The following is a 15,437-nucleotide window of genomic DNA, read 5'->3' as shown; positions in this document are numbered from 1 at the left end:
ACACCCGTGCTTATAAGTAATTCCGCAGATTAACGAATCGCGTTCTAACGAGGTTTCACTGTACTGTACAGGTACAGAATGTACCTGTAAACTTTTTATTTTTAAATAGGGATCAGTGTGGGGACCAATACGGGACTGTGGGGAGAGAGTGGTGCAGTGGGATCAGCGTGGGGACTGACACAGGGCTGTGGGGAGAGAGCAGGGCAGTGGGATCAGTGTGGGGACCGACACAGGGCTGTGGGGAGAGAGTGGTGCAGTGAGAGCAGTGCGGGGACCAACATGGGACTGTGGGGAGAGGGCAGGGCAGTCGGATCAGTGTGGGAACTGACATGGGGCCGTGGGATCATTGTGGGGACTGATACAGAGCTAAAGGGAGAGAGCCAGGCGGTTTGATCAGTTTGGGTATATAGTATGCAATTTCCTATAGATAGCAACGCCATTTCTAAATTGCTGTGGATTTGCTTGTGGCAACCGAATAATTAAGGGACCGCGGATAGTATATGCAGTCGAACATTGCCTGAATAGACGTTAAGCAGCACACATTCCTATACTGACAATGCAAGGATCTCATTAAAGCAAAAGTGTTTTTTTCACAAATTTATAGTGATGAGATATTGAAATTCAAATTTTTTGCCTGATTGAAAATTGGTAAATGGTACAGTACATTTTCTTGTGACAAATTTTCAAATGCAGTTGAGTATTAGGTTTTCAGATTAAGTAGTGAACAGTCAGCACCTGAGCCAACGTATCGCATGAAATAAGGTAAAATCTAAAATGAAGCAATGAATCCAATCCATTGGACCAACAATCATATAGACTTTCTTGATAGCATGTGAGCTTTGTTGTACTTATTAAGTTTTCCCCAAAACCTGTAATTTTAGCTTAATCAAAAACAGCTGAGATCACTAGCTTCTCGTGATTTGTACCTGAATCACTTCAATAGCAACGAAATAGTAAAATGATTCTAACATGGTGAGGAAAATATTTTTGATATCTTAAGGAACCAGCAGTAATTTATACGAATTTGGATCATTCACAGTCATCAAAAACTTAAAAAACTTCATTAAAGTATGAATAAACAAACATCTTTTTGGATGATTGCACTTTAAAAATTTTTTAATAATATGCCTGTGCTGCCCAGTTACAGCTAATTTACCTACACCTCCAGTCCGTTTCAAACATGGGAGGAAACTGGAGCATTCGGGGAAAACCCACGCAGACACAGGGAGAACGTTCAAACTCCTTACAGACAGCACTGGATTCAAAGCTCGGTCCCAATCGTTGATGTTGTAACAGCATTGCGCTAACTGCTATTCTAACCATGCCTCCTTATTTTGATAAAAATGGATTTGAAATAGTGAAAAATAACAAAAAGCTCAGGTTTCCCATGTTTTTTCTCGAGCCTCTTTCAAATGAATTACTTGAACATATATAGAATACACACCTTCAGACTACAATTATAAAGAGCAGCTTACAAATGTTTCAAGGTTTCAAAATTTGACCAACAACCACCATGCATGTAACTGAGATAAAAGATTATTTTTCAATCTACAGCAGGTATTTATTCTCTGGAAAAATATGACCTGGAGCCATATTTCAGTTTTGTGATCAGAAGGGAATTTTTATCCTCTTTGGTGGGAGGATGCACAAGCACAGCAATCGAGTTTATTGTCATCTGATTGTACCAGTACAACCCAATGAAATAGCATTCTCTGGTCCTCAGTGCAAAACCTGCAGACACAACCAGACATAACATACATGGACAAACAATACATATGCAGGACAAGTATTTCATTGATACAAATACATTTTTTTGAACATATGAGTGTCTCAGGTGGTTGGTGTGAGCAGTTCCTTTGGTCGTTCAGCGTTCTCAACGCCTGCAGGAAGAAGAAGCCTAGTGGTGCTGGCTCTGATACTCCTGTGTCTCTTCCCTGACGGAAGCAGTTGAAAGATTCTGTGTGCAGGATGGAAGGGGTCCTCAATGATTTTGTGTGCCCCCTTCAGACAACGATCCTGGAAGATCAATGGTGAGAGGGGGAAACTCCAGTGATCCTCTCTGCCACTCTTATGGTCTTCTGGATTGACCTTTGATCCATTTCTCTGCAGCAATTTCAGGACCGTCACTGAAAAGAGGAGCGAGGGACTCGGGATTGCTATGAGTGTTGGGAATCAGTTAGAGGAGAGTACAGTTTAAAAGGGAGTGGAGCAGGGACTCGGGCCATTGTAATTTTGGACCATTTCTGAAAGAGGAAGAGCAAGGGACTCAGGAGAGCTGTGGGTATAAAAGGTTCCATTGTTGTCACGTAATACTACATTTAGAATGTAACATGCATGAAATTCTTAACTTTATCTACCTAAGGCTTTGTCTGCCCCTTTCCAGCACCCCTTGCAGAAACCTTCAGTCTCCCTTCCAAGTACTGACTAGTGCTGTGCCTGCTTAGCTTTCAAGATCAGATAATCCCAGTATTCAGCTTATTAAGTGCTGTGAGTGTTGGGAACCAGCTGGAGGTCAGTGCAGTTTAAAAGGGAGCAGAGGGAAAGTTAAGGGTTACAGAGAATGGTGATTGGTGGGAGGAGTAATAAAGATAAGGGCATGACAAATAAAAAGAGGGCTAGTTCAAGTGGAGCGGCCAGTACATGAATGCCCAGTGTAGGAATGGGACTTAAAGGCTTTGGCTCACTAGGTTTTGGCAAGACTGAGGACAAGCTTGATTCTAGTGAGGCAAGGCCAGATATTTGTATTTAAATTAGGAAGAGTTAATGGAAACAGCTAGGGCAATGGAATGCTCCAACTGCAGGATGTGGGAAATCTGGTACAGCACAATTGTCTCTGATGACTCCACCTGAAAGAGGCGTAATCAGGCTGCAGCTCCTGGGAGATTGAGTTAGAGAGCTGGAGTTGAATGGACTCCAGATCATTTGGGAAGCAGAGGCAGTGACAGAGAGGAGCTTCAGGGAAACAGTCACCCTCAAAAGTCAGGAGGCAGGTAACTGTTAGGAGAGGGCCTTTTCCCTCAACAATAAGTATTCTGTTTTGGATACTGCTTGTGGGGGGGGGAAGGGGAAGAAAAGAAAACCATCTACCAATTATGGTGCAGAGGCTGGCCCCTCGGCTCAGCAGGGGAAGGAGGACAAGAGAAGAGCTATGGTGATTGGGGATGAGTGGGTAGGAGGTTATGTGAATGAAATGGAGGATCCCTGATGACATGTTGTTGCCTCCCAGGTGCCAGAGTTAGGGATGTCCGTCATTCTGGAGGTGGAGGGAGAGCTGACAGATGTCGTGGCCTACGTAGGGACCAATGTTATAGGTAGAAGTAAGGATGAAGTCAACAATTTTACTGAAGTGGAAAGATGATTCATCCCCCTACTCATACACAGTGGTTATATATGATGTAATGTCCAAGATCGTGTTATATGGCAAGCTCTCCACTGGCCACCGAAACAGAGGTGCACCAAAGAAGAGGTACAAGGACTGCCTAAAGAAATCTCTTGGTGCCTGCCACATTGACCACCGCCAGTGGGCTGTTATCGCCTCAAACCGTGCATCTTGGCGCCTCACAGTTTGGCGGGCAGCAACCTCCTTTGAAGAAGACCGCAGAGCCCACCTCACTGACAAAAGACAAAGGAGGAAAAACCCAACACCCAACCCCAACCAACCAATTTTCCCTTGCAACCACTGCAACCGTGTCTGCCTGTCCCGCATCGGACTTGTCAGCCACAAACGAGCCTGCAGCTGACGTGGACATTACCCCTCCATTAATCTTCGTCCGCGAAGCCAAGCCAAAGAAGAAAGAAGAATGTCCTATTTAAGTTTGGAGAAAATTAGATATATTAAAGATAGAAAGTTTCAATTTATAAAGTTGTGGGGTCCATTCTTAGAATTTTATTAGAATTATCATGCACTCCAAGAGTCACTGTCCAATGAGCCGAGGGGCCAGCCTCTGCGCCATAATTGGTAGATGGTTTTCTTTTCTTCCCCTCACCCCCCCCCACCCCCAAGCAGTATCCAAAACAGAATATTTATTGTTGAGGGAAAAGGCCAAAGGGGTGCTCTGCTCCCCTTCCCTCTCCTAACAGTTACCTGCCTCCTGATTTTTGGGGGTGACTGAAGCTCCTCTCTATCACTGCCTCTGCTTCCCAAATGACGTTATTTATTACATAAGGTAACCTTGATTAGAGGGAGGGAGTAGATTAGATGTAGATTTCAGGTTTTTTTCCCCCTTTTTTTCACTTTCTAAAGTATGGCTCAACTCAACAAACCTGTTTAACATGGCTATACAGATCAATTCAAATGATTGTTTCCAATGTTTATGAAGGAATTCTATACTTTGTTTCATCTTATTTTTTTCTTTTTTGTGTCCTTGTATGTATACAAATGATTTGTAATGTTGTTATGTGCTTTCTTTTCTAAAGCTCTGGAGTAAGCTTATATGTTAAACTCAATAAAAATATTTTAAAAAGAAAAAGCAGGACCTCAAGGGTGGTCAACTCAGGATTGCTGCCTGTGCCACATGCCAGAGAGGGTAGGAATAGGAAGTTGCGGCAGATGAATATGTGGCTGAGGAGTTGTGCAGGGGCAGGAGTTCAGATTTCTGGATCAATGGGATCTCTTCTGGGTGAAGGTCTGATCTGTAACTAAGGACGGGCTGCACATGAACTGGAAAGGAACCAATATCTTGATGGGCAGGCTTGCTAGAGGTACTGGGCAGGGTTTAAGCTAGTTCGGCGGGGGGGGACCAAAATGTTAGTGCCAAGAATAGGGCAGAAGGTCAAAAGTATGAAGCTATGTGTTTTGAGTTTGTGAGGAAGATCAGTGCATGGAACTACAATGTTGTGGCCGGATTGGCTGATGCTAACTTAGCTTTAGAACCTTTGGCAATTGCTATCAGAGAAGCACCCAATATTACTGGTATTATTCGTTGCAGGGATATTCATAAAGTATCACTATATGCAGATGATTTATTGTTATATATTTCCAATCCTGAAAATTCTATTCCTGCAGTTTTATCTTTATTAGCCCAATTTAGTAATTTTTCGGGATATAAACTGAACTTAAATAAAAGTGAATTATTCCCTTTTAATGGATGGGTTCCTATTTATGATAGTTTGCCTTTTAAAATAGCTAGAGACCATTTTATATATTTAGGGATTAAGATTACTAAAAAACATAAAGATTTGTTTAGGACTAATTTTTTCCCTTTATTGGACCTGATCGGCAGTTTACTTACCAATTGGTCACCATTATCCCTATCCATGATAGGCCGAATTAAAGATGATGATCTTACCTAAATTTTTATATATATTCCAAGCTATACCTATTTTTGTTCCTAAATCTTTTTTTGATAAGGTCGATTCTAAATTGTCCTCGTATATCTGGCAAAACAAGAATCCTAGATTGGGGAAAAAATATTTACAGAAATCTAAACTAGAGGGAGGGTTGGCATTACCCAACTTTAGAATTTATTACTGGGCAATTAATATTAGTTACTTAAGGTATTGGTTGAATTATTCAGAATTATCTCTAAATCCCCATTGGGTAAATTTAGAAATTAAACTGATACAAAATTTTTCAATTAGCTCTATTTTGGGAGCTGCTCTCCCTTTTACTCTTACTAAATTATATAAACAAATTGATAATCCAATGGCTAAACATACACTACGTATATGGTTTCAATTCCGGAGATTTTTTGGCCTAAGTCATTTTATCTTGGAAACTCCTATTATACTAAATTTCCTTTTTCATCCCTCTCTAATTGATCAAGCTTATTTACTCTGGAAAGTTAAAGGTCTAACATGCTTTTCGGATTTATTCTTGGATAACTCTTTCATGTCATTTGAACAATTATCCATGAAATATGATTTACCTCGATCTCATTTCTTTTGATATTTGCAGATTAGGAGTTTCTTAGTTTCGACTTTATCCTCTTTTCCCAATCGGGAGACTACGACTGTTTTAGAGGATATACTATATTCAAAATTCCCTCCAAAAGGTGTGATATCTAAATTATATAATATAATTACAAAAATAAATTCTGGGACTTTTGAAAAATTTAAAAATAATTGGGAAAGAGAACTCAACCTTCATATTTCCAATGAAAATTGGAATAAAATTCTGCGACTGGTAAACTCTTCTTCTCTATGTGCAAAACATTCACTAATACAGTTTAAAGTTGTTCATAGAGCTCATATGTCTAAAGATAAACTCCATCGCTTTTATTCTCATATCGATCCTATATGTGATAAATGTCAATTGGAAATAGCTTCCCTTACACATATGTTTAGGTCCTGTCCCTCTTTACAGAATTATTGGAAGGAAATTTTTTCCATTATATCTACTGTTTTGAATATTGATTTACAACCACATCCCATTACTGCAATTTTTGGATTACCTATGATAGATTTGACTTATTTATCTCTTCCTGCGGATCGTATGATTGCTTTTCTTACACTAATGGCTAGAAGATCTATACTATTGAATTGGAAAGAGGTTAATCCTCCCACTGTTTTCCAATGGTTTACCCAAACTATACTATGTTTAAATTTAGAGAAAATTAGAAACTCTGTCAATGAATCCCCTTCTAAGTTTGAGTTAACCTGGCGACCATTTATTCAATATTTTCATTTGTGGTGAGTTGATCTGGCTCTGTTTTCTTTCTATGATTATGTATGATAATTGGGCTGTAAGATGAGATCGGAGTGATCGGCGTGGTTTAGCTATATCTGTAGGTTTTTTTTTCAAGTTTTTTTTGTTTTTTTAATTCAGATTTGTTTTTTCTTCTTTTTTGGGTTTTTTTTTCTCTTTTTTCATATATTGTTATTAATTATATCTTTTTTTTAGAGATAGTTCACACCCTAAACTGATCTAAAATTTTTTTTTATGATATATTTTTATTCTGTAATATTATTGTTTAATATCTCTGTATTAATTCATTACTTACTATGTATTTTTTATATCTCTTTGAACTGTATGTGTTTATAAATTATAATAATAATAAAAAGATTGAAAAAGAAAAGGATTGGCTGATGCTGGTATCAGGTTTAGATTGTGGGATGGGGATGGGGGGGAGGGGGTGTTGGTGAGAGGAGTCGTATTACTGGTCAGGGATAGTATCACGGCTATAAAAAGGGAGGAGGCTTTGAGGGAGTGTCCACTGAGTCAGTGTGGGTGGAAGTCAGAAACAGGAAGGGAGCTATCACTGTGCTGGGAATAGTCTATAGGCCCCCAAATAGCCCTTGGTACATAGGAGCAGAAAAGCAGGCAGATTTTGGAATGGTGCAGGAAATACAGGGCTCTAGTCATGGATGATTTCAACTTCCCTAATATTGACTGGCACCTCTGGACTGCAAAAGGGATTGATGGGGCTGAATTTGTCAGGTGTGTCTAAGAAGCATTCCTGACAGTATATGGACCAGCCGATGAGAGGAGAGACCATACTGGATCTAATTTGATCAAGTGGAGGACCTCTCAGTGGTGGAGCATTTTGGTGAGAGTGACCACAACTCCGAGCTTTAGCAGCACTATTGAAAAGGATAAAAGTAGACAAAATAGGGAAGTGCTTAATTGGGAAAGGCCTAATTATGAAGACATGAGGCAGGAACTAGCGAGTGTTCAAGGGATAAAGCACAGAACTAATGTGGAGAAAGTTTAGGAACCACTTGTGCTGGGTTTAGGATAGGTTTGTCTCATTGAGACAAGGAAAAGATGGAAGGATAAGGGTTGATGAAACAGGTGGGGCAGCTAGTCAAGAGGAGGAAGAAAGCAGACATTAGAGATAGGAAGCAGGAAATAGGAAGGGCTCATGAGAAGTATATGGGTGCCAGGAAGAAGCTTAAGAAAGGACTTTGAGAGAGGAGAGCTCAAAGTGGGCATGAGGAAGCCTTGGCACATAGGATTAAGGAGAACCCCAAAGCTTTCCATGCATTTGTGAAGAAGGACGATGAGAATGAAGGTGGGCCGCTAAAGGATAAAGGAGGCAACATGCGCCTCGAGAACGGAAGGGGTTGTGGAGGTCCTAAATTAATTCAGTACTTTGCTTCAGTATTCACAAGTGAAAAGGACCATGATAAAGGTAAGATCAGAATAGAACAAGCTTGTGTGCTGGACAGCGTTGCGATTACGGAAGAGGAAGTGTTGATCTTCTTAAAATCTTCAAAATTGATGTCCTCAGGGCTGGACGTGATATACCCCAGGTTGCTGTGGGAAGTGAGGGTAGAGATAACAGGGGCAGTAGTTATGATCTTTGAGTCTTCTTTGGCTGCAGGAGAGATGTCAGAGGCTTGGAGAAGGTAATAGGAAGAATCCTGGGAATTATAGACTGTCAAGTGATATGCAAACTATTGGAAAGGATTCTTAAGGATACGCTCTATCAGCATTTGGAGAAGTAGTCTACTCAAGCATAGTCAGCATGGCTTTATGAAGGTAAAGTCATGCCTCACGAGCCTAATTAGGATTTTTGAGAAAGTAACAAAAGAAATTGATAAGGGTAAGGTGGTAGATGTGGTCTACATAGATTTTAGTAAGGCATTTGACAAGGTAACCCATGAGAGACTCGTTCAGAAAGTCATGAGGCACGGGATCTGTGGAACCTTGGCTGTGTGGATAAAAAATTGGCTTACATGTAGAAAGCAGAAAGTTGTAGTGGAAGGAAAGTATTCAGCCTGGAGGTCAGTGACTAGTGGAGTACTGCAAGAATCTGATCTTGGACCCCTGCTGTTTGTGATATTTATAAATTACCTGGAATGAGAAGGTGGAAGAATGGGTCAGTAAGTTTGTGGATGATATGAAGGTTGGAGGAGTTGTGGATGTCAAAGGTTACAAAAGGATATAGACAGGTTGCAGAGTTGGGCAGAAAAGTGGCAGATGGAGTTCAATCCAGATAAGTGTGAGGTGATACATTTTGGAAGGACAAACCAGAAGGCTCAGTACAGGGTTAATGGTTGGTTACTTAAGAGTGTGGATGAACAGAGGGACCTTGGGGTCCAAATCCATATATTCCTCAAGGCCGCCCATTGGTTGATAGGATTGTTAAGAAGGCCTATGGGATGCTGGGCTTCATTAATAGGGTGATTGCGTTCATGAGTAGAGAGGTCATGTTGCAACTCTACAAATCTTTGGTGTGACCACACTTGGAGTATTGTGTTCAGTTCTCATTACATGAAGGATTTGTAAGCTATGGAGAGGGTGCAAAGGAGATTTACCAGGATGTTAACCTGGATTGGAAAATGTCGTATGAGGCAAGGTTAGCAAAGCTGGGGCTTTTCTCTTTGAAGCACAGAAGGATGAAAGGAGACTTACTAGAGGTCTACAAGATTATGAGAGAATCGATAGGGTGAACAGCCAGCACCTGTTTCCCAGGGCAGTATCAGCAAAGACCAGAGGACACGAGCTCAAAGTGAAGGGAAAAAAGTTTAGGGGAGACAACAGGGGTAAGTTTTTTTTAATAAATGCAGAGTTGTGGGTTCCTGGAATGTCTTGCCAGGGATGGTGGTAGAAGCTGAAACATTAGGAGCATTTAAGAGACTCCTAGACAGGCACATGAATGGAAGAAAAATAGAGGGTTACAAGATAGGAGAGCTTAGTCTTAAGGAATATATGGGTTGGCACAACATTGAGGGCCAAAGGCCCTCTACTGTGCTACAGAGTTCAATGTTCTGTGTTCTAACAACCATATCACACTGTGATGCAGCCGGCCAGGACGCTCTTGATAGAGCTCCTATAGGAGGATGACATAATGGTAGCTGGTAACCTTACCCGCTTCAGTCTTCTCAGGAAGTGCAGTTGCTGTTGTGGCTTCCTGACAAGTGAGGAGATGATGAGTGACCACGATAGGCTACTAATTAAGTGAACTCCAAGAAAGCTGGTGCTCTCCACTCTTTCTACTGGAGTCGTTGATGTATAGTATCCCTAATTCGCAAGGTTGACTTGCAATCCGTAATAGTCTTGATCCCTTGCCACATGTGCCTTGTGCTGCCGAAGTTGCACAGCCGTCTGTGAATCTTCTTTGCATACCCTCACTTTGCCTTCTGGATTACACGAGAGACTTCAGCCTTGGCTGATCTTAGTGCCATCCCATCCCCTGTCCTAAAGGCAACAAAATGAGGTCTGAGAAGGGCTGAGACCTCTCATCTAGCCATGGTTTCTGGTTGGCTCTGGTTGTGAAGTATTTGATCTCAGTGACATCGTCAATGCACTTGCTGATCAAGCCAGTCACTGAGCTTTGTTTACATGACCATTGCAGGTGTTCGCCTGTCTGAAACAGCTCCAGTCCGTAATCTCAAAGCATTCTTGCAGAGCTGCTATGGTCCCTCCCCTTCCCAAACCCCCACCCCATCCATGGCCACGTCCTTATCCCCCTGTGAACTGACCTAGTTTGCTTTGCTTGCAGTCTGTATGCTGGGGTTAGCAGGACAGATATGTGATCCAAGTAAACAAGTTGAGACGAGGTGCAGCCTTGGATACACCAGGACTGTGGGATGTTTCATTTTCAGATAATAACCAACCCAAAGACTCAATTACTTTCTCTGGTATATAATAGACACACAAAACTGACAATGGCTGTGATTAGGGAAATAAAAAGTAAGAGTGGTATATTCAACTCCTCCCTTCCGACTGTGAAATATAAAGTGTTCACGATCACTACTCTGGAGACAAAGTCTTGGAGAACAGGTTCAGCTTTATTTTGAGTCTGCAGTCGGGTATCCCCGGTCTGGAGACACACCGGAGGTTCAGAATCATCACTCCTTTGTACAGTCCCGCGCGCAACATCACCCCACCTTCATTTACCTTCTTCCAATCAGAATCCCAATATATTACAATATTCTCAGTTTACAATATCACTCAGTTCCTCCCTCTTCATACATCGCATGTTATGTTAATTAGTTCTTTCCCTCCTTAGGGGCGTCTAAGTTAATATTCACGTCTCTATTAAGCAAGCGCAGTACTAGTTATAGACTACCTTAGGTCACTGTACCAGCCTGAACTAGATCCTTGCATCCTCAGGGCTCGAGATAAGAAGGGGCCCACTAGCTAGTACTGCCTACTCTCAAGCTCTAATCTACATACTTTGCATTCCATCACTTTTCACAGAATGGTACGAGTTTAATTACTTTCAACCATTTTTCACACTACTAAATCTTACAAAACTTTATTATGATATAGGTTCTTCAGAAGGTTTACTGAAATAAGTACTATAGTTGATGCTGCAGGTGGTTGTGACCAAGATTTGATTCTAGCCTGCAATGTTACCTGCAGATAATTTGGATCTTACAAAGTTCCGAGAGGTGTTCTGGTGTCCTTGCACATCACAAAGAAATGTAAATTAAAATGCCACTGCACACTATAGTGTAATGACTGGTGGGAGAATCAGGGGCATTGATGGGCATCTGTAGAGAGTTGGTTACAAGGAAATAAATGGGTGATTGTTTCAAGAGTTGGTCTAGACTTGATGGACTGAATGACTTCCTTCTACGTTGAAAAAAAATCAGACACTTGTTTGACAAATGATAATAGAATTACAAATGAACCCAAACCACAGAATTAAAGAATTCCAACAACCTCAATACAAAGGCTACACAGAGTAACAGGGTTTCCCTACCCTTTTGTAGTGTTGCATGTCACTGCCTGCTGCCTTATTGAAGACTCCAATGGTGAAGAATTTCCCAAAGAATTCTCTGATCCAATAGTAGCTGAATTGGATGCCTGTAGACTTTTAACTCCCTGAAATAAAGAAAAACATTAAGTATCAAATTAACTAGGAACATCAACAAAGACAAATATTTCTTATTTTCAACCCATATCAACATTTCTGAATAGATATTAAAATTTTCAAATTCCTTAACATGCCCAATAAATACAAAGATCAAAAATTGCATAAAAGAAAAAAAACATGTTTAAGATCTTTCACTTATCATTTTCACAGTATCCAAAAAGAAAGGTCGATTCAAAATTAATGACATTTTGGTAAGGGACTGGTATTGGTTTCTTATCCAAATCAGAGTTCATATGCGGTCATCAGCAGAGAAAGATTTCAGATTTATTGTCAGATACATACATGACATTCACATAAAACCCTGAGATTCCTTTCCCCCGCAGACATGGCAGAATTACCATTAATTGGTCGCGAAAAAAACCAAGCAAAAGAACTGTAAACAGATACTGAATGTAAACAAACTGCAATACAGGAACAGCAAAAATCAATAAAGCACACAAGAGTCCTTAAATTAGTCCCTGATTGAGTTTGTTGTTACCAATCTTTACTGATTTCTTTAGATTTTGCAAAGCTAAGATTATATTTCCCCTGCTTTGATTACAGCAATGGGAATCACTTCTGCATTAAATATAATTAACCAGTGGTTCTCAACCTTTCTCTTTCCACTCACTAGACCTAACTGCTACGGAAATATTTTGTTGAGAAAAATGGTCATTGGCCCATTTCCTTTAGAATTATAAAACTGTGCACACAATGAGTCAATTAGGGACGATTAAAACAGTGGTTTTCAAACTTTTTCTTTCCACCCACACACTACCTTAAGTAATCCCTTACTAATCATAATCACAGAGCACCTGTGGCATAGGGAATACTTAAAGTGGTATGTAAGTGGAAAGGAAAAGGTTGACAACCATTTCAATGAAGTGTCTAAAAGTTGACCTCAACCCCCCCCCACCCCATTTTTGGCTCCAAGCACCTGCCCATCTGAGCTCCCCAAACCCCTGACAGCAGACCCTTGTCCCAGCCGCCCACCTACCAGAGCTCCCGAGGCCCCAGCAGTGGACCCACATTCCGGCCCACTGAAGCTCCTAAGGCCCAGCCGCAGTCCCATGCATACTCCCAACCGCAGATCCTTCACCAAACTCCCGACTGGGGATCCTCACCCTGGTCATCTATCCATCCGAACTCCTGACTGTGGATCCTCGCCCTGGCCACCCATCTATCCGAGTTCACAATGCCTTGACTGCGGACTTTCTACCCAGTCCCACCATCTGAACTCCTACCACCTAAATGACACATAGGTCAAACGCTTGACCTATGTAAAAGTCGACCCCCCCCCCCTACTTTTTTGCCCTGAAAAAGTGGTCCAAAAAATTCAATGATTACCACATTATGACAGTGATTGCACTTCAAAGGACTTGCTTGAAACCTTGCATTCATTATCTAACCCAACATATTCAGTGAATATGTTACCACAAACCAGATACAATACACAGAAAAAAGTAAAGCCTGCAATTCTCCAGAAAGGGTCTTGGATGATCATCTTGACTGCACGTAAATATTCTAAATCCTTATCATTCCAACTTTTGACTTGACTGATGTTAGAGAGCAATATTGATTACAATAAAGGTACCAACCACTACAATAGTGGTCTCAAACTTTTTTTTAAGAATGCAGGACCATATTTTACATCAATTTGCTTAAATTCAATAAACTGGAAATATTGTCCATTGTACTTTACAATGGAATATAGTTGGATGACTGCTTTAGCAAACACTTCAACCAACTACACAATTAGTTTTCTGTGCTGTTCAAATAAGGCTCAATACCAAGTTCAGATTATACTTTTCCTCATTGAATATACAGCCTCTGAAGTTGAAAACTTTTTCTGTTGCCTTCATTTATTTAAAAAAATCATGGTTCCTAGTACTTTGGCACTGCTAGTGCAAGGGTTGGCAGTGAGGGGGCAGGGAATGTCGCTGGGAAACTGATGAACAGTTGGGATGGAGACACTAACTGAATTTCTTATTCTCACTTTGGCACCAAGATTTATCATTCTCTATTTTCAAAATTACTCCTAAGCCAGTTTATGAAAGAGTTATTGTGGGAGAGAAGCTATTAATGGATTTCTAAACCAGAATTACAGATGAGTAAATTCATCCGCATGTAAATACTTCAGGACTTTTTGCATTTCAAAGAAGTATCAAAGTATAAAGTTCATGAACTTCCTTCCTGATTTGCAGTCTATAAGAATTCTTCAATCTGAGTGACAGCCTGATTGCCTAATATCAGGAAACAAATTGATAACAGAAACAGGAAAAGCCAATGGTGGAGATCGCTTTATCATTGGGGCAGCTTTCTTTGAGATACCAGAGAAGGACTGGCTGCAAAATACAGGGCTAAGAAATTTCACCCTAATGTTTCTGCCATTAATCTGCCTTCAAAACATTGCAATTTAGAACCATAGAACATTACAGCACAGAAGCAGGTTCATTCAGCCCTTCTAGTTTTGCCTAGTCTCACTGGCATGCACCCACTCCATTGCCCTCCATTCCTCTCCCATCCATGTACTTGTCCAAATTCTTATAAAATATTAAAATTGGGCCAGCATTCACGAATTCAGCTGGCCCTCCCAACACTTTCTGTGTGAAGAAATTTTTGCCCTAAACTTTTTCCCCTTTCACTCTAACCCACGTCCTATAGCTTGTATCTCACCAACTTTCAGTGGGAAAAAGTCTATCTACATTTACTGTATCTAGCCCCCTGTGTATTTTTAAAATACACTATAAAATTATGAGGGGGATAGAGTAAATGTTGACAGAGGCATGGTTGGTGCAACATTGTTTCATTGCCAGCGATCGGGACCGTGGTTCGAATCCAACGTTGTAAGAGTTTGTATGTTCTCCCTGTGTCTACGTGGAATTTCCCCTGGGCGCTCCAGTTTCCACCCACTGTTCGAAATGGATCAGAGGTGTAGGTAAATTGGGCGACACAGACTTGTGGGCTGAAATGGCCTGTTACCATGCTGTATGTCTAAAAAATCTCCTCTCATTCCTCTACGTGCCAGGGAATAAACTCTTAACTCTTTCCCTTTAACTCAGTTCCTGAAGTATGGGCAAAATCCCAGTAAAAGTTCTTTGTACTCTTTCCATCTTATTGATATTTTTCCTGTAATTAGGTGACCAAACTGTACAGAATCTTCCAAATTTGGCCTACTTTACCATAACATCCCAACTCCTATACTTCGTACTTTGATTTATGAAGTCCATTATACCAAAAGCTGTGACGCCACTTCCATGGAATTATGTATCTGTATTCCCAGATCACTCTGTTCTATCGCACTGCTCAGTGTCCTACCATTTACTGTACAAGTCTTTTCTTGGTTTGAACTTCCAAAATGCAACACCTCACACTTGTCTGCATTAAATTCAATCTGCCATTTTTCATCCCATTTTTCCAGCTGGTCCAGATCCTTTTGCAAGCTCTGAAAACATTTGCTGTCACAAAGCCTCCAATCATCATGTCATCTGCAAACTTGCTGATCCACTTTACCACATTATCATCCATATCATTAGATCCAAATCAATGATCCCAGCACTGATCCCTAAAGCATACCACTGGTCATTGGCCTCCAGTCTGAGAAGCAATTATCCACCACTACTCTCTGGCTTCTCCCATCCAGCCACTGTCACTACATCATGAATACCCAGTGTCTGAACAATCGTA

The 15,437-nt window shown here is 40.9% G+C and overlaps 1 protein-coding gene across 2 annotated transcripts in view; it reads right to left on the bottom strand.

The window, feature by feature from the left end:
* Window positions 1–15,437, bottom strand: part of LOC138743673 (lysine-specific demethylase 3B-like) — a 189,182-nt gene that overhangs the window by 89,355 nt on the left and 84,390 nt on the right. For both annotated transcript variants that reach the window (XM_069899247.1, XM_069899246.1), the window contains exon 9: window positions 11,598–11,719. In XM_069899247.1, coding sequence (XP_069755348.1) covers window positions 11,598–11,719 — 122 coding nt within the window. The remainder of the gene's footprint in view (window positions 1–11,597; window positions 11,720–15,437) is intronic.

The sequence above is a fragment of the Narcine bancroftii genome, chromosome 9 (genome assembly GCF_036971445.1).
Source record: "Narcine bancroftii isolate sNarBan1 chromosome 9, sNarBan1.hap1, whole genome shotgun sequence".
Taxonomy (NCBI): Eukaryota; Metazoa; Chordata; class Chondrichthyes; order Torpediniformes; family Narcinidae; genus Narcine; species Narcine bancroftii.
This window is presented reverse-complemented; position numbering and strand designations above follow the sequence as displayed.